Source organism: Hyla sarda, chromosome 1 (assembly GCF_029499605.1).
Source record: "Hyla sarda isolate aHylSar1 chromosome 1, aHylSar1.hap1, whole genome shotgun sequence".
In the NCBI taxonomy this organism is placed as follows: domain Eukaryota; kingdom Metazoa; phylum Chordata; class Amphibia; order Anura; family Hylidae; genus Hyla; species Hyla sarda.
The window spans coordinates 251918423-251941156 of NC_079189.1; the positions used below are offsets into that span (position 1 = coordinate 251918423).

Genomic DNA, 22734 nt, shown 5'->3' on the forward strand with positions numbered 1-22734 from the left:
CCACACTACATACAAAACTATCACTCATTTATAATAAATGTAATACTTACTCTTGTGGGGAAGTTATAAATATATCATTCAAACACACATCTTGGTCTGCTGTCGCATGTGGCTTTACATGTACTTCCATAGTGGACATGTCCGAATCACACTGAAGTGTCACTGAAAAACAGAAACAATCTAATGGCTAGTGCAAATAGAATAAATACCATACACTTAAGTGTTTCAACTGTTCCGTAGATTATATAGAAAGGGTTTTAAATATTCGTTTGTTGTAGGAAACAAGTGGGGACTACCCCAATGATGACAACACCCATTTCCTGGATGTATGAATGGCTGCATTATGATCGCTAATTTAGAGAATATATGAAAGTATTACATTAAAACAGTTTAAAAAATAAAAATAAAATCAAAGAATGTTGATGTATTTCTGTATACAACAATAATCTTTTACAAGATAATGCTACTAAAATAATGAATGAAATTAACATTACATGACACAAATGTACTATAAGATTACAGAAATATAAACCCTTTGATTATATTAATTTCAAAAGCACAAAACTCACATAACATTTTGCCAGTCAAATGTTTCCTGCTGCAGCATGTGCCGGTTAACGGTGCATTCGCCTTACTCCACACCACTGGAATTGACTGGTAAAACCAACCTCCCCCTCCCATCAGAATGACTAGTAGTGGTGTGACATCACCCTGCTGCCTCGCTGCAATTGGAAGACAACCATCAGCCCACAACACCATCTGCTTGTATGGCTGCACGTCAGGGATGTGCCGACAGCCCACCCCCATCACTACGACACTGCTGCATCACAACATAAGCTTCCCTGAGGATGTGCAGATCATTTCCTCTACTAGTACACAGCTCTGAGGTTACTTTCGGTCAAAGAGCAAAATACAGATGCCTAGCCAAAGAATACCACAGGTCAATATTTCCCAACCAGGGTGCCTCCAGCTGTTGCAAAACTACAACTCCCAGCATGCCTGGACAGCCTTTGGCTGTCTGGGCATGCTGGGAGTTGTAGTTTTGCAATAGCTTGAGGCACCCTGGTTGGGAAACACTGGCAGGTGCATGAAACAAACTGGTACTAAAATACAGGAATTAAGAGATAGGTTTTGCTTTTTGAATTTTAACACAGGTAACCCTATGATTAAAAGGCATCCCCTAACCACAGGTTTAGGGTGATGTGAATGCTGAGACTCCCAAAGATCACAGCAGAAGTCAATTAGCACCCCCCTCCATTTTCATTATAGGTGTGTTAGGGTTCTATTACACAACCCGATGGTAGAGTCAATCTGTTAGATCAGTGATCATTAAATGACCTATTATTTTGACAGGTAAAAATTACCCTATTATTCACTGAATGAGCGTATACTTGTTTACCGGCTTAATGGGTATGTTCACACAGGTGGATTATTTGCAGATTTTCCGCTGCGTATCTGCTGTGGAAAACTCAGAAGATTTTGCTACTATTTACTTCAATGGGTCCAAAAGGAAAATCTGCAAATCTGCCTCTATTGTGGATTTTCTGCTGACCCATTGAAGTCAATCGTAGAAAAATCTGCTGCAGATTTTCTGCAGTGGAAAGTCCTCAGGTAATCCGCCTGTGTGAACGTACCCTTAAACAGGGCAATATCTGTCTGTTCGGGCAAAAATTTCCCTGTAATCAGGCAATTCTAAAACAGAATTTTTTTTTTTTTTCTATCTATATCTATATCTATATCTATATCTAATCGAGCATGTGCACTACTGCTTCATTCAGTCAGAGAACATTTGACCTCTGTTCGCATATCATGATTGGGAGTCTCAGCAGACAAATCACTACCGATCACCCAGACCATTTAATCTTGAGGTAAACTCTTTTAAAAGGGGTACTCCGGTGGATAAATTATTTTTTTTTCCTGGTGCCAGAAAGTTAAACAGATTAGTAAATTACTTGTATTAAAAATCTTAATCCTTTCAGTACTTAGCTGCTGTATACTACAGAGAAAGTTATTTTCTTTTATTTCTGAAACCTCTGTCCATGTTAGGAACTGTCCAGAGCAGGAGAGGTTTGCTATGGGCATTTGCTCCTACTGACACTGAAAGATTTTTAAATAGAAGGAATTTACAAGTCTGTTTAACTTTAACCCCTTAAGGACTGAGCCCTTTTTCACCTTAAGGACTGAGCCTTTTTTGCAATTCTGACCAGTGTCACTTAAGGCATTAATAACTCTGGGATGCTTTTACCGATTGTTTTGATTCCCAGATTGTTTTTTCATGACATTCTACTTTAACACAGTGGTAAATATTCGTTGTTCCTTGCATCCTTTCTTGGTGAAAAATCCCCAAATGTCATGAACATTTTGAAAATTTAGCATTTTTCTAACTTTGAAACTCTCTGCTTATAAGGAAATGAATATTCCAAAGAAATTATATATTGATTCACATATACAATATGTCTACTTTATATTTTCATCATAAAGTTGACATGTTTTTACTTTTGGAAGACACCAGAGGGCTTCAAAGTTCAGCAGCAATTTTACACAAAATTTTCAAAATCAGAATTTTTCAGGGACCAGTTCAGTTTCGAAGTGGATTTGAAGGGCCTTTATATTAGAAATACCCCATAAATGACCCCATTATAAAAACTGCACCCCTCAAAGTATTCAAAATGACATTCAGAAATTGTGTTTACCTTGCTGCTATTCCTGTGAAACACCTAAAGGGTTAAGGAGAAAGTTCAAAATCTTCAATTTACACACTCGCATGTTCTTGTAAACCCAGTTTTTCAAATTTTACAAGGGGTAAAAGGAGAACCCCCCCCCCCAAAAAAAAAATTTGTAACCCAATTTCTCTTGAGTAAGGAAACCTCCAGCTGTTGCAAAACTAGAACTCCCAGCATGCACTGACATACCATACAATGGTTGTAGTTATGCAACACAAGGAGGCACATTGGTTGCAAATCACAGTTTGTTACTGTGTTACTAACAATCAGCATGCATTGACAGCCGAAGGGCATGCTTGGAGTTGTAGTTTTGCAACAGCTGGAGGCACACTGCTACAACTCCCAGCATGCCCTATGGTAGTCTCTGCATGCTGGGAGTTGTAGTTTTGCAACAGCTGGCTGCACACTTTTTTAAAGAAAAAAAAGTGCCTCCAGCTGTTGCAAAACTACAACCCCCAGGATGCCCTTTGCCTGTGCATGCTGCGATTTGTTGCTAAACAGAAGGAAGTGACCAGGCCTCACCTCCTGTCGTACCCTTCCGCTGGGACCGCTACCGCTGCTGCCGCCGATCCTGCTGCTCGTGTCTGGGGACTCTGCCGTACCAGGGCAAGATAGGAGACCTCCGCCGACGCTCATCTCAGCCATCCCGAACGCTGCCCAGCAGGGTCGTGATTGATCGGTCATTCCGACAGATCAATCACGTGTTCGTGAGGCGGCACCTATGCCACCTCACTCCTGCTGGGTAAGGGTGAATGGGGCTGTCTTGGACAGCCCCATTCACCCTTTTTCCGGGTCACCAGAGACCCGATTGACCCTGAAAAAGCCGCAAATCGTTGGTCTGAATTGACCGATGATTTGCGCCAATCGCCGACATGGGGGGGGGGGTTGGGACTGGGACCTCCCCAGGGGTTTACACGGGGTGCCTGCAGTAACCCCGGTATCCATACGCCCTCAGTCCTTAAGGACTTTAAAATGGGGGCGTATGGATACGCATCCTTAAGAGGATATATATTTTTTCCACCGGAGTACCCTTAAATCCTCAAAATTTTCTTCCATGCTATACATTTTAATAAATTCTATGGTCAGTTGAAGCAAACCTCTCACTTTCTTTTTGGCAATTCAGCAGAGGTCTAGGCACATCTGTTCTCAACCCACCTAACATTTTACAATGCAACACTTTGCCCTTCTGAACTTTAACATGCGGACAAACCAGTTACAAATATGTTCAGACTTTACATTGTGACTTTCAGACAAAAGGTAAATAGGACGAACAGAAGATATCAGCAAGTGACAAGAGGTCACACTGACTTTGCACACCTAAAATTATAGTGAGTAGTGTAAAAAAAAAAAAAAAAAATTTAAACACACACTTTTGATCTATTATAGAGACATGTCAAAAGTTTTGGATGTTCATGCTGACAACCATAATTCTTCTGTGCTGTCCCCAGCCCTGATAAAAAGGTCTCTTAAAGGAGTAGTCCAGTGGTGACTCAGTGGTTAGCAACTTATCCCCTATCCTAAGGATAGGGGATAAGTTGCAGATCGCGGGTGGTCCGACCGCTGGGGCCCCCTGCGATCTCCTGTACGGATCCCCGACCGCCCACGGGGAGGGGGCGTGTCGACCTCCGCACGAGGCGGCGGCCGACACGCCCCCTCAATACAACTCTATGACAGAGCCGAAGCGCTGCCTTCGGCAATCTCCGGCTCTGCCATAGAGATGTATTGAGGGGGCGTGTCGGCCGCCGCTTCGTGCGGAGGTCGACACCCGCTATCTGGGCCGAGAGCCGGGGCCCCGTACAGAGAGATCGCAGGGGGCCCCAGCGGTCGGACCCCCCGCGATCTCAAACTTATCCCCTATCCTTAGGATAGGGGATAAGTTTTTCACCACTGGACTACCCCTTTAAGCTTCCGGGTCTGGAATCAAGGTAAGAAAAACACCACATACAGTACCGTGAGCAACCGGAAAAAAAGCCATAATAACATATAGCCACAGTACTAACTAACTGCCACAAGTAGGTTAAGGCAGTGGAGAACCCCTTTAATGTTAATGGTCTAACCGCCAACCATCCCAGAAACGGTAGGGAAAATAACGGAATGTCCACAGCAGACTTTATGAATAAACTGAAGAACTTTACTTGAAGATTTTGGTCAGCAAACCTGTAAGTCCTGAACCCAGTGAACTCTGGGTACATCACATGACCCTGTAAGGTCCTTAACCCCCTTAAGGACGCAGCTCATTTTCACCTTAAGGACACAGGCCTTTTTTTGCAAATCTGACCACTGTCACTTTAAACAAAAACAACAACTCTGGGATACTTTTACTTTTCATTCTGATTCAGAGACTTTCTTCGTCACATATTCTACTTTATGTTAGTGGTAACATTTTGTCGATACTTGCATCATTTCTTGGTGAAAAATTCAAAAATTTTGGGGACGGTGCTGCGCTTAATCGGCATGGTAATTGCAGATACCGATAATGTCCAAAATTGCGATTATCGGACAAACCGATAATCGGTCGATCCCTACCCTATGGTGCCAGAACAGCAAGAAAACCCCCACATGGCATACCATTTTGGAAACTACACCCCTCAGGGAACGTAACAAGGGGTACAGTGAGCCTTAACACCCGACAGGTGTTTGACGACTTAGTTAAAGTCAAACAAATTTGACATTTTTTACAAGGAGTAATAGGAGAAAATGTCCCGAAAATTTGTAACCCCATCCCTTCTGAGTTTGAAAATACCCCATGATGGATGAGCAAGTGCTCTGCTGGACAACTACAATGCTCAGAAGAGAAGGAGCGTCATTGAGATTATGGAGAGAGAATTTGGTTGGAATAGAAGTCGGGGGCTTCTGTAAATGCCAGTACAGTGGACCCCCACCTCATTTTGGAAACTACACCCCTCACGGAATTTAATAAGGGGTGCAGTGAGTAGTTACACCCCACTGGCGTTTGACAGATCTTTGGAACAGTGGGCTGTGAAAATGAAAAATTTTATTTTTCATTTTCACAGACCACTGTTCCAAAAACCTGTCAGACACCTGTGGGGGGGGCCTAAATGCTCACTGTACCCCTAATAACCTTACATGAGGGGTGTAGTTTCCAAAATGGGGTCACATGGGGGGGGTCCATTGTTCTGGCACTATGGGGGCTTTGTAAACACGTGGCCTTCAATTCCGGACAAATTTTCTCTTCAAAATCCCAATGGTGCTCCTCTTCTGAGCATTGTAGTTCGCCTGCAGAGCACTTTACATCCACATATGGGTTACAAATTTTGGGGGTCTTTTTCCTATTTTCCCTTGTGAAAATGAAAAATTTTGGGTAACACCAGCATTTTAGTGAAATATTTTTTTTTCTTCATTTTTCCATCCAACTTTGAAGAATTTTCATTAAACACCTGTGGGGTGTTAAGGCTCACTATACCCCTTGTTACGTTCCGTGAGGGATGTTGTTTCCAAAATGGGGTCACATGGGGGGATTTTTTTTTGCGTTTATGTCAGAACCGCTGTCAAATCAGCCACCCCTGTGAAAATCACAAATTTAGGCCTCAAATGTACATAGTGTGCTCTCACTCCTGAGCCTTGTTGTGTGCCTGCAGAGCATTTTACACCCACGTGAGGTATTTCCGTACTCAGGAGAAATTGAGTTACAAATTTTGGGGGTCCTTCCCCCCCCCCCCCCTTTACCTCTTGTGAAAATTATAAGTATGGGGCAACACCAGCATGTCAGTGTAAAATTTCTACGCCAGTGATTCCCAAACAGGGTGCCTCCAGCTGTTGCTAAACTCCCAGCATTCCTGGACAGTCAGTGGCTGTCCAGAAATGCTGGGAGTTGTTTTGCAACAGCTGGAGGCTCCGTTTTGGAAACACTGCCGTATGATTTTTTTTTTTTTATTGGGGGGGGGGGGGGGGGGTAGTGTACATGTAGTGTTTTACCCTTTATTATGTGTTCGTGTAGTGTACATTCGCACTGGCGCAGGTTTACAGCGAGTTTCCCGCTAGGAGTTTGCGCTGCGGCAGTAAATTTGCCGTAGCTCAAACTTGAAGCAGGAAACTTACTGTAAACCTGCCTGTGTGAATGTACCCTGTAACATTCACATGGGGGGGGGGGGGGACAAACCTCCAGCTGTTTGTAAAACCTTCAGTTAGGTTCTACAAACAGTAAACTGCTCTGTGGGCATGCTGGGAGTTGTAGTTTTGCAAGATCTGGAGAACTGCCGTTTATAGATCACTGCAAAGTCATCTCCAAACTGCAACCCTCTGAATCTTGCAAAACTAGAAAACCCCCAGCATGCCCAAACTGCTGTCTGGGCATGCTGGGAGTTGTAGTTTTGCAACATCTGGGGGGGGGGGGCGCTACAGTTTAGAGAGCACTGTATAGTGGTCTCCAAAGTTTAGCCCCCCCCCAGATGTTGCTAGGCAACTACTCACCGGCTTCCGTAGTCTTCACCAGGGAGCCACGAGGGAGACGCACGTCATCGCCGCCCGCCGCAGCCGATCAGGTAAGGTAAGGTACCTCCACCACCGCTGGTCACGCTACAGTTCCCCCGTTCTGTCCGGAGTACCGTCGGTGGGCAGGACAGGGGAACCGAACTTTAACCCCCCCCCCCCCGCCCCCGATCTGCTATTGGTTGTCGCTTCTTGATGACCAATAGCAGGGATAGGAGGGGTGGCACACTCCTATCCCTTCAGGGGGATCTCCCTGATTTTCCGAGTAACCGGACACCGGTATGACCCGGATCCGCCAAAAAAAAAAAAAAAAAAAAAATCGCATGCCGGCATGGGAGGGGGGGTGGTTCTCAGGACCCTCCTGGGCATATGCACGGCATGCCTGCTGATAGATATCAGCAGTCATCCCGGTCCCCAACCGGCTATCGGCAGGAACCGGAATTCCCATGGGCGTATCCATACACCCTACGTCCTTAAGGACTCGGGATGCAGGGCGTATGCATACGCCCTGCATCCTGAAGATTTTAAGCAATTATACATTACAACTGTACATCACGTGACCCGGGAAAGGTCCTATACATTTATATTATCTATATATCTATAAACAATATACAATTTATATGAGGCGACCAGGGGTAAGCCTTGCAGGAGAGTCCTATGGGAATGATGGGACTCTGGCTGAGGGGACTTTAGACAGGGACAGGACCAGGTCCTGTACCGGGATACCACAAACCCATGGTTCAGGTAACAGATTCCCTTTAAATGGGCACTGTCAGAAACAAAAAAAATAAAAATGTTGGTATGTTGTACATCTTGGAAAAACATTAACCTTTCTAATATACTTCATAAGACAATTTTATTAAATTTTATTGGAAATCATGGCTTTGCCCAAGCTGAAGCACAGGCATGGACCAGTAAGTGAGAGTGGGCCAGCACTTCTCTGCTCTACCCTGTTTTATAGGACAGGCGAGAGCACAGAGGAGCGCCATCAGACAGGCGAGAGGAGCGCCATCAGACAGGCGAGAGCACAGTACTGTACAGTACTGCTAGCCCACCCTCACTTACTGGACTTTGTCCATGCCTGTGCTTCAGCTTGGACAAAGTCATGATTTCCAATAAAAATAAATAAAAATAAGTTTATTAGAAAGGTTAATGTTTTGCCAAGATGTAACATAAGAAGTTATTGAATCTGACAGTGCCTATTTAAAAGGTCAAAAACTGCTATACTACTGAAAGCTGTAATATTTGCGTCAGGCTCCATTGCTACCTACAATTGCTTCTGCAGAGTGTAAATGGAAGCCACAATGCAAATGTAACCATAGCTAACAAATACACGTATAAACATACACAAACTGTATTGCTTTTAGAATAGAACAAAAGGATGTGGGAGGAAATACTGAAACCTGAGAATAGAAAAATAGCAGTGCACAGAATGAAGACTTACCACAAGCTGACAGCAGCCTGCTAATAACTAGACCATAATCTATTCAGACTTTAGTTTAAAATGGCCATGGCAACTGTGCCCATGACAACTGGACTACCCCACAGAGACCGGGCAGCACCTGAGGGATTCTTCATGAATAAAAACAGGAGCCAATACAGGCAAAAAGAACAAAAAATTGCCATAAGACCAACTAAATATTAACTACCGTACATACTGCTTTTGCTATAAGCTCACACAAAACAGTTATAGACATTGCAGTTAAAAGTGGCAACCCCCCCCCCCCCCCAGGACCATCCTGATTAAATTCATGTGTTCAGATGATCAAGACTTACTCCTAGCGTGTGCAAGGGAAAAGTGTCAGCTGAACTACAACAGCTCTAAGGTCTTTTTTCCAGATTTTTCTAGAACTCAAATCCAACAAGCCTCATACAAGGAGGTCAAAAATTAACTTTTTGATGCAAAGATTCAGTTTTCAACTATTTATCCCGCTAAATTAAGGGTCACCTTCAATAAAAACACTTTTTTTTTTTATTTTTTTTAAGGATGCTGCTGCAGTACGGGACTGGAAGGTTTATAATTTGGGAGCCTACGCCGTCTGAAGTCAAATGTATCAATACTTTGTGAATTAGAGGGGCAGGGGGAAGAGATGAGGGACGGATGAGGAGGGCGTAAAGGCAACTATGGGTAGAGATCTGTTTTATGGCAGGTCATCCAGGGTTATCTTTCTTTCCTCTGTTATGTGCCCACCAAACCTGTGTTGGTGCCTGGGGATATCTGGCCAGATAAGAGGGTCTTAGGACATTGTATAACGTTAGCTATATATACACACACCAAGCTGGATGAAAGGGAGGGAGTGTTCCTGGGAGGCAGCCACCAACACGGGGAGCAACTCCATGAGGCAGTGAGGATCCAGGCCCAAGAAAGAGACTGCTGTCCTGCCTCATCTCCCAACACCTGCTAAGTATAATCCTGGGCACCCTCTTTCCTCCTCTACCTTTGCCACAACTTCTCTCTTAGTAACCTCCACTCTCTTCGCTTCCATAGTCTAATCCTTTACCCTCCAATCCCAAGCACTAATTCCTTTCCACTCCTCTCTACCAAGACTCTGCATTAACCCTTTCCATCCCTGTTAAGCATTGACCCTCTCATTACTATCAAGGACCCCTATAGCCCTAGGGACAGAAAGCTGTTCGGGATTGAATGCTTGTGTATTGGTGTGTAATTGAGTGGGGGAAGATCTTGTATTGGGTTAAATTGTAATGTGATCGTATAATGTTAATGTGTTGAAGTGTCTTAGCCATTGTTGTATACACAGATAGATTAATAGATAGATAAATAGATAGATTAATAGATAGATAGAGATGCTAAAGTTATATAGTGTATTAGTGAATAAACCTTTCTATTTTTAACCCTGTGTTGGGAATTACTTAAACCGCACAATTTACAAAGGTAAACTAAAGTTATTAACACTTAGAAAAGGAAGGAAGGAGGAGTAGTATACAATATTTATATCAATATTTTTATATATCTTTTATCATTTCCCTATATCTTTGTCATATCCTATATTATTATATACACTCCTTATATCCCCTTTATCGTTGGCATCCTATAACAGTAGGATACCTTTGCGATATCCTTTACCATTTTATATATCCTTTATCAAGTGCTATTCTGGAAAGTGAGGGGGATGGGGGACTGTGGAAAGAGGTTGGTAGTTTTTGATTGGGTACAGAGATTTTTTGCCTTCTATAGTTTGTATGGTTGAAACACATTACGAATGAAAAATGCCCAGAAACTAGAGGAAGTGGTCAAAAATAACTCTACATTCAGCCCTTTCTAGCATTTTGGCCATATTCATAAAAATATCAATTTACTATTTTTTTAAGACAGATAACAAGGGGAGGTTTATATTTTTGCATGTGATCTGATTAGTTTTTTTATTTATTATTTTTGTTATTTTTATTTTTTGTATGTTCCCCCACCCTTCTCTCCAGAGCCTACTTTAGCATTGGTTAAATTTTCAAAGGGGAGTGAAGATCTACCTCTATTTGTTTGGGGTGATTATAACAACGTGATGGCAAAACATAGCAAAAGGGCTGGCGCCCAAGGCAGTGTTAATCTACCAATCAAACACAGCTCCCAAGTTAATAACTGAAAGGGTACCTTTCATCAAAAAAACTTTTGATATATTATAGATTAATGTATGCAGAATAAGTTATTCTGCATACATTAATCTATAATATATCAAGTTTTTTTTAAATGAAAAGTACCCTTGAACTGGGGTGGATAGTGTGACGATCCGTCTTGGGGATTAGCTCTGGACCACGCCACAGGATGAGTTTCTTCTCAATAAACCAGCAAACAAACGCTTATAATGCAAATCTGGCACCTTGCCAGTTTTATTAGACAGGTTGCAGGGAAAGAAATAAAAAGCAGGAACAAAAACAAAATCCTAGACCGTCTGGTCACTGACTAAACAGATCAGCTTGTCCTGACTAACAACCGCTGAGCTTCCCTCAGCCGGTTAAACATATGTCCCCTGCAACCTTCTACTCACAATTCATGTCACTCTCTTTGAGCCACTCCTAGCTCGGGCTGTGTACTCAGCAGGCTCTGTCTTCCCTACAGCCCACATGCTGTCTCCTAGGAAGAGCACAGATTAGACTGAGTCTCCATCTCATATACACACCTCCCTTTCCTCCTGCCTCATTACTTAAGAGGCAGGTGAGAGCTTCTGCAGGGTGAGCCAAGGAAAAACACCCTTTCCTTGCCACACTGCCACAATAGATACGTGGAGGCAATTACATCCTACTAAAGAAGCCTTTTTCCAAACTCCTATCATACTGTATCACGTATTGACCTCTTGTTTTGTAATCGGAATGCCCAGCGGTTAAAAATATGAAGTATCCCCCCAAAAGTGTTAGTCTGTCACTATCAGGGCGTGATCTGATAAGAGTTGGGATGCGAACTGACAGGCCGTCCTAGGAACTCCCGGTTTAACCCACATTAGCTGAATATTTTGAAAAATAAAGAGGGGATTGACTTACAATTAAGAGAATTTGGGAAATGAATAAACACTCTGCCTCCCCACAGATATTGTGGGATTCTTTGAAAGCCTTTCCAAGGGGCCGCCTCTTCAGAGGTGTCCTTCAATCTAAGAGGGAATTCCGTGAAAAGGGAATCTGCGGTGGAGGCAGAGGTGGTGAGGCTTGAGTTGGAATTCGCTAGAGACCCCGCTAGAGAAAGTATAACAAATTTTATTTTATTTTTTCAGGACAGAAGCACTTTGCAGAGGGGAGTAGACCTAGGAGATTGGTGGCCAATTTGTTGAATGATCAGAAGGGAACTAATGAAATCGGATATATAACTAAGCTAGATGGGAGCAATAAGTCACATTCAGCAGAAATACAGTGTTTCCATTATTTCTTTTACCCAAGTTTATTTTACCTAACCCATTCATTTTTATTGAATCCTTTGATTAGGGGACTCTCACCCTCAATGATTGAGGCAGAGATCACTTTAATTCAAAAAAGTATTACAATTTAACCCCATTTAGACCAATATCGCTCTTGAATGTTGATGTAAAATAATATCAAAAGTCCTAGCTGACAGGTTGATTAACCCCTTAACGACGCAGGACGTACATTTACGTCCTGCTCCCGCAATATGAAGCGGGGGTCGCGCTGCGACCCTGCATCACATTGCGTCGATCCCGGCGCTCATCAACGGCCAGGACCCGCGGCTAATACCACACATTGCGGCAATGTGTGGTATTAACCCTTTAGAAGCGGCGGTCAAAGCTGACCGCCGCTTCTAAAGCGAAAGTATCCCGGCTAGTCAGTCGGGCTGTTCGGGACCGCCGCGGTGAAATCGCGGCGTCCCGAACAGCTTACAGGACATCGGGAGGGCCCTTACCTGCCTCCTTGGTGTCCGATCGACGAATGACTGCTCCGTGCCTGAGATCCAGACAAGAGCAGTCAAGCGCCGATAACACTGATCACAGGCGTGTTAATACACACCAGTGATCAGCATAGGAGGAGATCAGTGTGTGCAGCGTTATAGGTCCCTATGGGACCTATAACACTGCAAAAAAAAAAAAATTTTTAAAAAGTGTTAAAGGTCATTTAACCCCTTCCCTAATAAAAGTTTGAATCATCCCCCTTTTCCCATAAAAAAAATAAAACTGTGTAAAAAAAATAAAATAAACATATGTGGTATAGCCGCGTGCGTAAATGTCCGAACTATAAAAATATATCATTAATTAAACCGCACGGTCAATGGCGTACGTGCAAAAAAAATTCCAAAGTCCAAAAAAGCGTATTTTGGTCCCTTTTTATACCATAAAAAAAAAAAAAAAGTGATCAAAAAGTCTGATCAAAACAAAAATCGTACCGTTAAAAACTTCAGATCATGGCGCAAAAAATGAGCCCTCATATCGCCGTGTATGTGGAAAAATAAAGTTATAGGGGTCAGAAGATGACATTTTTAAACGTATAAATTTTCCTGCATGTAGTTATGATTTTTTCCAGAAGTACTACAAAATCAAACCTATATAAGTAGGGTATCATTTTAACCGTATGGACCTTCGGAATAAGGTGTCATTTTTACAGAAATATGCACTGCGTAGAAACGGAAGCCCCCAAGAGTTACAAAATGGCGTTTTTTCTTAGATTTTGTCGCACAATGATTTTTTTTTCCGTTTCGCCATGAATTTTTGGGTAAAATGACTAATGTCACTGGAAAGTAGAATTGGTGATGCAAAAAAAGCCATAATATGGATTTTTAGGTGGAAAATTGAAAGGGTTATGATTTTTAGAAGGTAAGGAGGAAAAAACAAAAGTGCAAAAAACGGAATTGATCCATCATGATCCAGGGATGCGGAATTCCTATCACCCGACACATGCAGTACCAGGCGTCGGGCAGGTGAAATTCCCAGGCCCTTAGCCCAGCTTCGGAGCCAGACCTGACAAGCGAGGCGGCACACAGCAATCTGTATGGAGCGGGCTTCCGACTTGTGCCCGCTCCGTACTCTGCAGCCCCCGGCTGTTCTTAGTAGCCGAGGGACGTTGCTGATAGCCAGCATGCGATGATCGCCGCGACTGGCTATTATCCCTTTAGATCACTGCTGTCAAAGCTGGTAGTGGCGTCTAAAGGGACATGTGAATGCTCCCTGGTGGGCTAGTGGGGTGGATCGCTCCACTAAAAAGAGGTAGCCGGAGGGATTACCTCTGATTCCCTGGTGTCTGTGGCTCTGTCATTGATAGAGCCTTGCTGGACTAGGCTCAATCAATGGATCGCAGAGCACACAGATCAATTGGGAATCTAATGATTCCTCCTAAAAGTCTAATAAAAAAATAAGTGTAAAAAAAATTTTTTTTTTTTATAACTTTAAAAGACACATTAACCCCTTCCATGTTAAAAGTTCAAATCACACCCTTTTCCTATATAAAAACATAAAAATAAACATATTTAGTATCGCTGCGTGCGTAATTGCACGAACTATTAAACTATAGCATTATGTATCCCATATGGTTAATGACTTAAATGTAGAAAAAAAAAAAATTATATACACATATACATACACACACACACACACACACACACACAAACCACAGAATTGCATTTATAATATCCCCGAAAGAAAAAAAAAAAAAAAGAAAAAAAAAAAAAAGGGAGTTCAAAAGCGATTAAATACCAAAATGATAACGATACAAAAAAACGAAAACAAAAAGATTATAGAGCTAAAAATTTGCCCTCATACAGCCTGGTATGCGAAAAAAGCTACAGGGGGTCAAAAAAAAATGGCAATTCAAAAAAAATTTTTTCAAAAGTTCACAATTTTTAAATTTGTAAAACCTGACAAACTAAACAAATTTGGTATTGCTGTAATCAGGTGACCTAAAGTATCAAAATAACGTTAGCTCGACCACAAGGTAAATGGCTAGAAAAGAAAGCCACCAAATTAGCAAAAGAATATATGAATATTATATATAATATATATATATATATATATATATATATATATATATATATATATATATATATATATATATATATATATATATATATATATATATATATATAATATATATGTTTGGTTCGGAGAATATGTTATTGAAAAATGAAAAAGGTATCCTTATAGTAGTTAGTGAGTAAATGCCAAAATTGGTCCGACAAGTCGATAGTCATGAGGGACAAATAGATTTTGCTCCATTTTAGACCCGTGGACAAGTAGGTTTTTTTTTTTTTGTTTTTTTTTTTTTATTAAATTTCCACACTCCTGTGATCAATCCAGTTTTGTGCCGGGTAGATGGATCCAGGACAATTTATCCAGAGTCATGGCAACACTTCAAATGGAAGGCCATCCTCACTGCTCCATCCTGTCACTGGATGCTGAAAACTCACTCGACAGGGTGGAGTAGGCGTTTCTCTGGAAGGTCCTGGATCGGTTTAATTTTGATACAAAAATGATAGAGCGGATTAAGCTCCTAGATAAAGCCCCAAGGTCAAGCTTAGTGGTTAATGGTAGATTATCCCCTCTTTCTTTATATCGGGGAACGCGACAGGGTTGTCTGCTCTCCTGGGTGTTATTTCTTCTCTATATGGAACCTTTGGTAAGGGTGATTAGGAATTCATCTGAAATATGGTGGTTTGGAGTTGGGGGGAGGAATAATAAAGTTTCTTTATATGCTGATCCTTTTCTGGATCAGCCGGAGGTAATGTTTCCAAAGGTGATGTTATTAATTAAGGAGTACGGGGACATATCTGGCATAAGAATAAATTGGTCTAAATGCTTCCTGCTCCCATTGGTTGAAGGAGTGCCTGTGCTGGGACACAATGGAACTCATTTACTAAGAGTTGAGTGTAGGTTTCTTTGTGGGTTTTAATTCCCTACAATTTATTTTCCACTGTATTTCCTAAGGTTTCCCTACAAAACATGTCAGGTTTGCAATAGTAAATGAGGGCCAATGAGTCTTTCAAATATCTGGGCATTGAAATAGATGACTTTCATTCTCACTCTCTTGACCTAACTCAGACGGAGGGGTAAAGGGGGTGGGGATTAATGTAGCAATAGCTTATATAATAGCTACATTTAAGGGGAGTTTTATGGAGATTGTAGAAAATTTGGAAGCGGATGCACTAAACACTGATTTGAAACACTTCATATTTTAACATTTTATAAAGTTTTGTATGAAATAAAAGGGATTTGTAAAACAAAAATTTGGAGTCGTCCCCATTGTGGGGGGGAGGAGAGGAGAATAGTAACTTACCTGAATTTAACCCCTTGGGGACGGAGGCTTTTCCAGTTTTTGCACTTTTGCTTTTTCCTCCTTACCTTTTAAAAATCATAACCCTTTCAATTTTGCACCTAAAAATCCATATGACGACTTTTGTCATCGCCAATTCTACTTTGTTATGACATCAGTCATTTTACCCAAAAATCTACAGCGAAACGAAAAAAAATAAAAATAAATAAATAAATCTTTGTGCGACAAATTTGAAGAAAAAAATGCCATTTTGTAACTTTTGGGGCTTCTGTTTCGACACAGTACATTTTTCTGTAAAAATAATACCTCATCTTTATTCTATAGGTCCATACAATTAAAATGATACCCTACTTATATAGGTTTGCTTTTGTTGTACTTCTGGAAAATTTATAAGTTTAAATTGTCAACTTCTGACCCCTATAACTTTTTTATTTTTCTGCGTATGGGGTGGTATGAGGGCTCATTGTTTGCGCTGTGATCTGAAGGTTTTAGCAGTGCCATTTATGTTTTGATCAGACTTTGATCGTTTTTTATTCATTTTTTTACGATATAAAAAGAGCGACCAAAAATATGCTATTTTGGACTTTGGAAATTTTTTTTTTGCGCGTACACCCTTGACCGTGCGGTTTAATTACCGATATATTTTTATAAGTCGGACATTCCCGCACCCGGCGATACCACATATGTTCATTTTTATTAACTTTTTTTTTTTTATTGGGAAAAGGGGGGTGATTCAAACTCATTAGGGAAGGGGTTAAATGATCTTTATTCACTTTTTTCCCCCTTTTTTTTGCAATGTTATAGCTTCCATAGGGGCTATAACTGCACACACTGATCTTTTACATTGATCATTGTTATCCCACAGGATAACATTGATCAATGATTCTGCCACTTGACTGCTAATGCCTGGATCTCAGGCACTGAGCAGTCATTCGGCGATCAGACAGCATGGAGGCAGGTATTGGCCCTCCTTGTGTGCTCCAGCTGTTTGGGAAGCCGCAGTTTCGCCACGGCAGTCCCGAACAGCTGACTGAGCTAGCTAGGGGTAGTTTAGTTTCACTTTAGATGCGGCGATCAACTTTGAATGCCGCGTCTAAAGGGTTAATAGCGCGGCACCACGATCAGTGCCGCGCTCTATTAGCCATGGGTCCCGGCAGTTGTTAGAGGCCAGGCCCGACCAACTATGACATGTGGCACAGCGTTCTAGAACGGGAGCAGACTCAGGGTGTACAGGTATGTCCTTGGTCCTTAAGTGGTTAAATTGAGATTTCATATGAAAAACAATATGTAAAAATACATACAACAACCAATAAAAAGTAAAAAAAAAAAATTAAAAAAAAAATGGTTATATGTGTTTTAGATCATTGTCTTCACACCTCCATAAACATGGCTCTGTTGTCAGTGTTTTTTTATTGCTGGACTCACAAGCACTGTAAACTAGGGATCGACCGATATTCCCGATTTTGGGCGTTATCTGTATAGCGCCGCCCCGCCCCACCCCATTGCCTCCCCCATAATAACCTGTGCCCGGGGGCCGTGGTCCACGCTACTTCTGGCTCCTGCTGCGTCCTGTGTTACACTATGCAATGACGAGTGACGTCCTCAATGCGACGTCACAGTCAGTGTGCACAGTGACAGCTCAGGACGCCACCAGAGCCAGATTTAGCGTGGACCCCGGGAACAGGTAATTATAAAACCGGGGATGGGGGAGGCAATGGGGCAGGGGCATAGGCAGTGATAGGACTCAGGAGGACCCCGGACAGGCAGGATAAGCGGGTGGCGGCGGCTGTCTCTGGCACGGCAAAAGCCGCTGCAGTTCATTGACTTAAAATCAATCTGCAGCGGTGTCAGGGGGGGGGCGGGGGTATACACGGAATAGCCGATAACTTATACCGGAATATCTGTACAAGTTATCAGCTCTAACCTCCACAGAGTATCTATATCGACCATAAAAAAAAAATTTAAATATAAAGAGAAAAAAAAAAAAAACACATCGGTCGATCCCTACTGTAAACCACCACTTTAAGAGTGTGTTCACAAGTGCGTATTTGTGCTGCAGATTTGCTACTGCAGATTTTGCTGCCCATTGACTTCAGTGGCCAGAAAAATCTGCAACAGATCTGCAGCAAAAATACATGTGAACGGACCCTCAAGGGGTATTCTGCCCCTAGACATCCCCTATCCAAAGGATCACAGCTGAAACTCGCTCTGTGCATAATGACAGGCAATACGCAATGTCACAGCACACCCCCTTAATGGAAGTCTATGGGAGGGGGCGTTGTGGCCATCACACCTCCTCCTATAGACTTGCATTAAGGGGGTGGGCCGTGACATCACAATGCTCCGGCCCCTGTATTGCCCGTCATTACGGACAGAGCATTTTTGCTATGTGCAGTGATGACAGCGGGGGTACCCAGCGACAGGACCCCCATGATCAGACATCTTATCCCCTATCCTTTGGATAAGATGTCTAGGGGCGGAGTACCCCTTTAAGTCACTCCCTTTCACTGATGGCCCATGTGCGGTGTCAAGAGGTAGAGCTGGTGTGACTAAGTCAGAGTGTGGCGTTGCAGCCCTGAATAGCAGACCCCTGCCTCTTGGACCCTCCTGGAGGGTTTTCTAGAGTGTTTGCCAGGTGTAGGCTTGAAGCTCCGCTGCACTGTGGGGGGAGATTTATGAAAAACTGTCCAGAGAAAAGGTTGGCGAGTTGCCCATAGCAACCAATCAGATCGCTTCTTTCATTTTTTTTTTAACCCTTAAGGACCTCCTCCTTACCTTTAAAAAAAATCATAACTCAATTTTTCACCTAAAAATCCATATGATGGCTTATTTTTTGCGCTACCAATTCTACTTTGTAATGACAGTCATTTTACCCAAAAATCTACGGCAAAACGGAAAAAAAAAAAATCATTGCGAGACAAAATAAAAAAAAAAAAAAGCAATTTTGTAACTTTTAGGGGCTTCTGTTTCTACACAGTACATTTTTCGGTAAAAAGGACACTTTATTCTGTAGGTCCATACAATTAAAATTATATCCTACTTATATAGGTTTGATTTTGTATTACTTCTGAAAGAAAATCATAACTACAAGCAGGAAAATATATACGTTTAAAATTTTCATCTTCTGACCCCTGTAACTTCAATTTTTCCGCATATGGGGCGGTATGAGGGCTCACTTTTTGCGCCGTGATCTGAAGTTTTTAGCGTTACCATTCTTTTTATTGATCGGACTTATTGATCACTTTTTAATCATTTTTTCATGATTTAAAAAGTGACCAAACATACACTATTTTGGACTTTTGAATTTTTTTTGCACGTACGCCATTGACCGTGTGGTTTCATTAATTATATATTTTTATAATTCGGACATTTCCGCATGCGGCGATACCACATGTTTATTTTTACTTTATTAAATTGGAAAAGGGGGGTGATTCAAACTTTTATTAGGGGAGGGGTTAAATGATCTTTATACACTTTTTTTGCAATGTTCTAGCTCCCATGGGGGGGGGGGTAACACACTGCACACACTGATCTTTTACATTGATCACTGATTTCACTGGCTGTTCGGGATGCCATGATTTCATGTTCAACTTTGAACGCTGCGTCTAAAGGGTTAATAGCGTGCGGCACCACGATCAGTGCTGCGCAGTATTAGCCATGAGTCCCGCCCGTTGTTAGAGGCTGGGCCCGACCCGCTATAATGCGGAGCCACGCAGTAGCCCCGCGTTATAGAAAGGGAAAGGGCTCAGGATGTACCGGTACATCCTTGGTCCTTAACAGGTTAAAAGGTCTGTGAATAATGAAAGAAACAATGTGATTGGTTGCTATGGGCAACTCAGCAACTTTTCCTCTGGACAGTTTTTTTTTTTTTTTTTTTTTTTTTTTTTTTTTTATAAATCTCCCCGGGTGTGTGCAGCTTTAAAAGTCTATTTTGTATGACAGATGCACTTGAGAAAAGGACTGCACACACTCACTAGTAAGGGCCATGTGGTGAACTGAAGTGGATCCTTCGAGAAAGATTTTACGGTAAGCATTAAAACAAAAAAAATCTTCTCTATCGGCTCCATTGGGGGACACAGACAGTGGGATGTACCAAAGCCGTCCCTTGGGTGGGCAGATAAGCAGTCAGGCAGACGGCCGATCCACTGCTGCCTGCAACACTTTACGGCCCAGAGTAGCATCAGCCGATGCGAAAGTATGAACTCTGTAAAACCTTGAGAAAGTGTGCAACCAGGTAGCCGCCTGCAAATCTGCGAGGCCAAGGCTCTATTCTGGAGAGCCCAGGATGCCCCGACAGAACGAGTGGAATGAGCCACAACCTTGAAAGGAGGAATCCTCCCCTTGCAGCGTTAAGCTTCCGAAATGGCAGACCGAATCCACCTAGAAATGGTGGCCTTGGAAGCAGGTTGTCCCTTGCGACGACCTTCCATAAAGGACAAAAAAGGAATCACACTGACGAAATGGAGATTGAAGGATAAGCCTGAACAGCCCGGACTACATCCAGCTTGTGTAGTAAGTGCTCCTCAGAATGAGTGGGAGCAGGACAAAAAGGAACGGTAGGACAATGTCCTCATTGAGATGAAAAGCAGAGACCACCTTGGGCAAAAAGAAAGGATTTGGCCGGAAAAACAACCTTATCCTGATGGATCACCAGAAACGGAGAACGGCAGGAAAGAGCTGCCAGTTCAGAAACCCTCCGGATGGAGGTGATAGCAACAAGAAACAACACTTTCCAAGAAAGGAGGCGGAGAGACACCTCTCTAAGGGGCTCCAAGGGTGCACCCTGGGAGGGCACTCAGAACCATTTTCAAGTCCCAAGGGGGAGAGGAGGACCGATGAGGAACAGCGTGCGCTACTCCTTGAAGGAAGGTCCGGACATGAGAATTCGAAGCCAGAGGCCGCTGGAAAAGAATAGCAAGGCCGAAACCTGACCTTTAAGGGAACAGAGAGAGACAACCCCAGTTCCAACCCCGACTGCAAAAAGGAGAGAAGACTGGAACCGAGAAGGTTACCGGAGAGAAGCCCCGAGCCGCACACCAACGAAGATAACACCGCCAAGAACGGTGGTAAATTCTTGCGGAGGTGGGCTTACGAGCCTTGAGCAAGGTGTGAATGACTGGGAAGAGAACCCACGGCCCTCAGAACCGTGGTCTCAACCGCCATGCAGTCAAATGTAGCAACTGTAAAATGGGGTGGCAAAGAGGACCCTGAGCGAGTTGGTCTGGGCGGAGCGTCGTCCAGGAGCCTGAACACGAAGCGGTCCACTTCCAGAATGCCGCAGAGCTTCACAAAGACCTCCGGATGAAGGGACCACTCGCCGGGGTCGGTGAGGACCGACTGAGGAAGTCCGCTTCCCAGTGGAGCACTCCCGGAATGTGAATCGCGGAGATGGCCGGAACCTTGTTCCCCGTCCAAGTGAGAATCTTGGTCACCTCGGCCATGGCTGCCGAGCTGCGAGAGCAGTCCTGTCGATTTATGTACGCCACGGATGTGGCGTTATCTGACAGAACAAGGACAGGACGGGACTGAAGACTGAACTCCCAATGAATAAGAAAAGAAGAATCTCCTGCAATTCCAATATGTTTATCGGAAGAAGGGTCTCCAGAGGAGATCAGAGTCCCTGTACCGTCCAATCCCGGAACACGCCGCCCCAGCCCAACAGGCTGGCATCCGTTGTAACCACCTGCCAGAGAAGGGGAAGAAACGACCGCCTTTGGAGAAGGGTGGGCGGAGCCCCCAGAGAAAAGTCTGACGGACCCTGCGGGGAGAACAATCTGACGATCGATGGATAGAGGAGACCTGTCCCATCGAGAATCGCCAGATGAAGGGGGCGGTAATGAAACTGGGCAAAGGGTATGGCCTCCATCCGACCCAGGACCTCCATACAAGTACGGATGGGGACTGATACCTGGGGCCGAAGGGAGCGCCAGACGTCTGTCCCGGAAGACCAATTCGGGAAGAGGCCGTGAAGAATCGAAGTCCCGGAAGGGTTAGAGACTGGGTAGGACTGAGGACTGACTTGTCCCGGTTGATTATCCACCCAAAGAGAGTCAGTGTGGAGAGTGACGTCCAGATTATCCAGAGTCTGGGCTCCAGTTGGAGCCTGATGAGAAGGTCGTCAGGTAGGTGTCACCAAGATTCCCCTTGACCGTAACAGGCCCATCACTGGTGCCAGGATCTTGTAAAGCCCAAGGCTAGACCAAGGGGGAGGGCTACAAATTGAAAAGTTCCCTTCTGGAACCGCAAAGCGGAGGTACAGATAATGGCCCGGAAATAATGACACATGGAGGTAGGCATCCTTGATATCCACCGATGGAAGGAAGGAACTCTCCTTGTTCCAGGGACGCCACTACCGAACGGAGAGAATCCATTCTGAAGTGGCGGATGGGAAAGAGACGCTTGAGATCCAGAATCGGCGCACAGAACCGACCCTTTGGGGACCACAAAAAGATTTGAAAGGAACCCCGAAAAACTTTCCCCTGGAGGAACGAGGCCGAAAACCCCCTGGAGAAGCAGGGATTGGAGAGCCGCTCTAAATTGCTTCGCCAGGAGGAGACCGGGGGGCCCGGAAACGAAAAAAAGCGATCCCCCGGAAGGGAGGCGAATTCGATCCGGTAACCGTTGGACACCACATCCCTGACCCCAGAGTCCTGAATATATGGGATCCAGATGACTCGAAAAAACAAGAGACGACCTCTCACCCAAAAGAAACAGCGGGTGAGGGTCTTACTGCATGCAGAAGTAGGTTTGCGGTTGTCCGATTTGGGCGCAAAACGGCTGGACCGGTTGGAGTCCGACTTCCAAGACGGGCGTGCCCGGAACGAGGGAGCCTTCTTGTCCTGACCCTTCA

General features: G+C 43.5%; 1 protein-coding gene across 7 annotated transcripts in view; it reads right to left on the reverse strand.

Moving 5' to 3' along the window:
- The window catches only part of ACSBG2 (acyl-CoA synthetase bubblegum family member 2), a 207103-nt gene that overhangs the window by 25795 nt on the left and 158574 nt on the right, over positions 1-22734 (reverse strand). For 6 of the 7 annotated variants that reach the window (XM_056570665.1, XM_056570659.1, XM_056570654.1 and 3 more), the window contains one exon: positions 51-162. In XM_056570665.1, coding sequence (XP_056426640.1) covers positions 51-139 — 89 coding nt within the window. In that variant the 5' untranslated portion in view covers positions 140-162. Of the gene's footprint in view, positions 1-50; positions 163-569; positions 723-8616; positions 8639-22734 lie in introns of those variants that run through there. The other variant, XM_056570647.1, reaches the window with a different exon arrangement.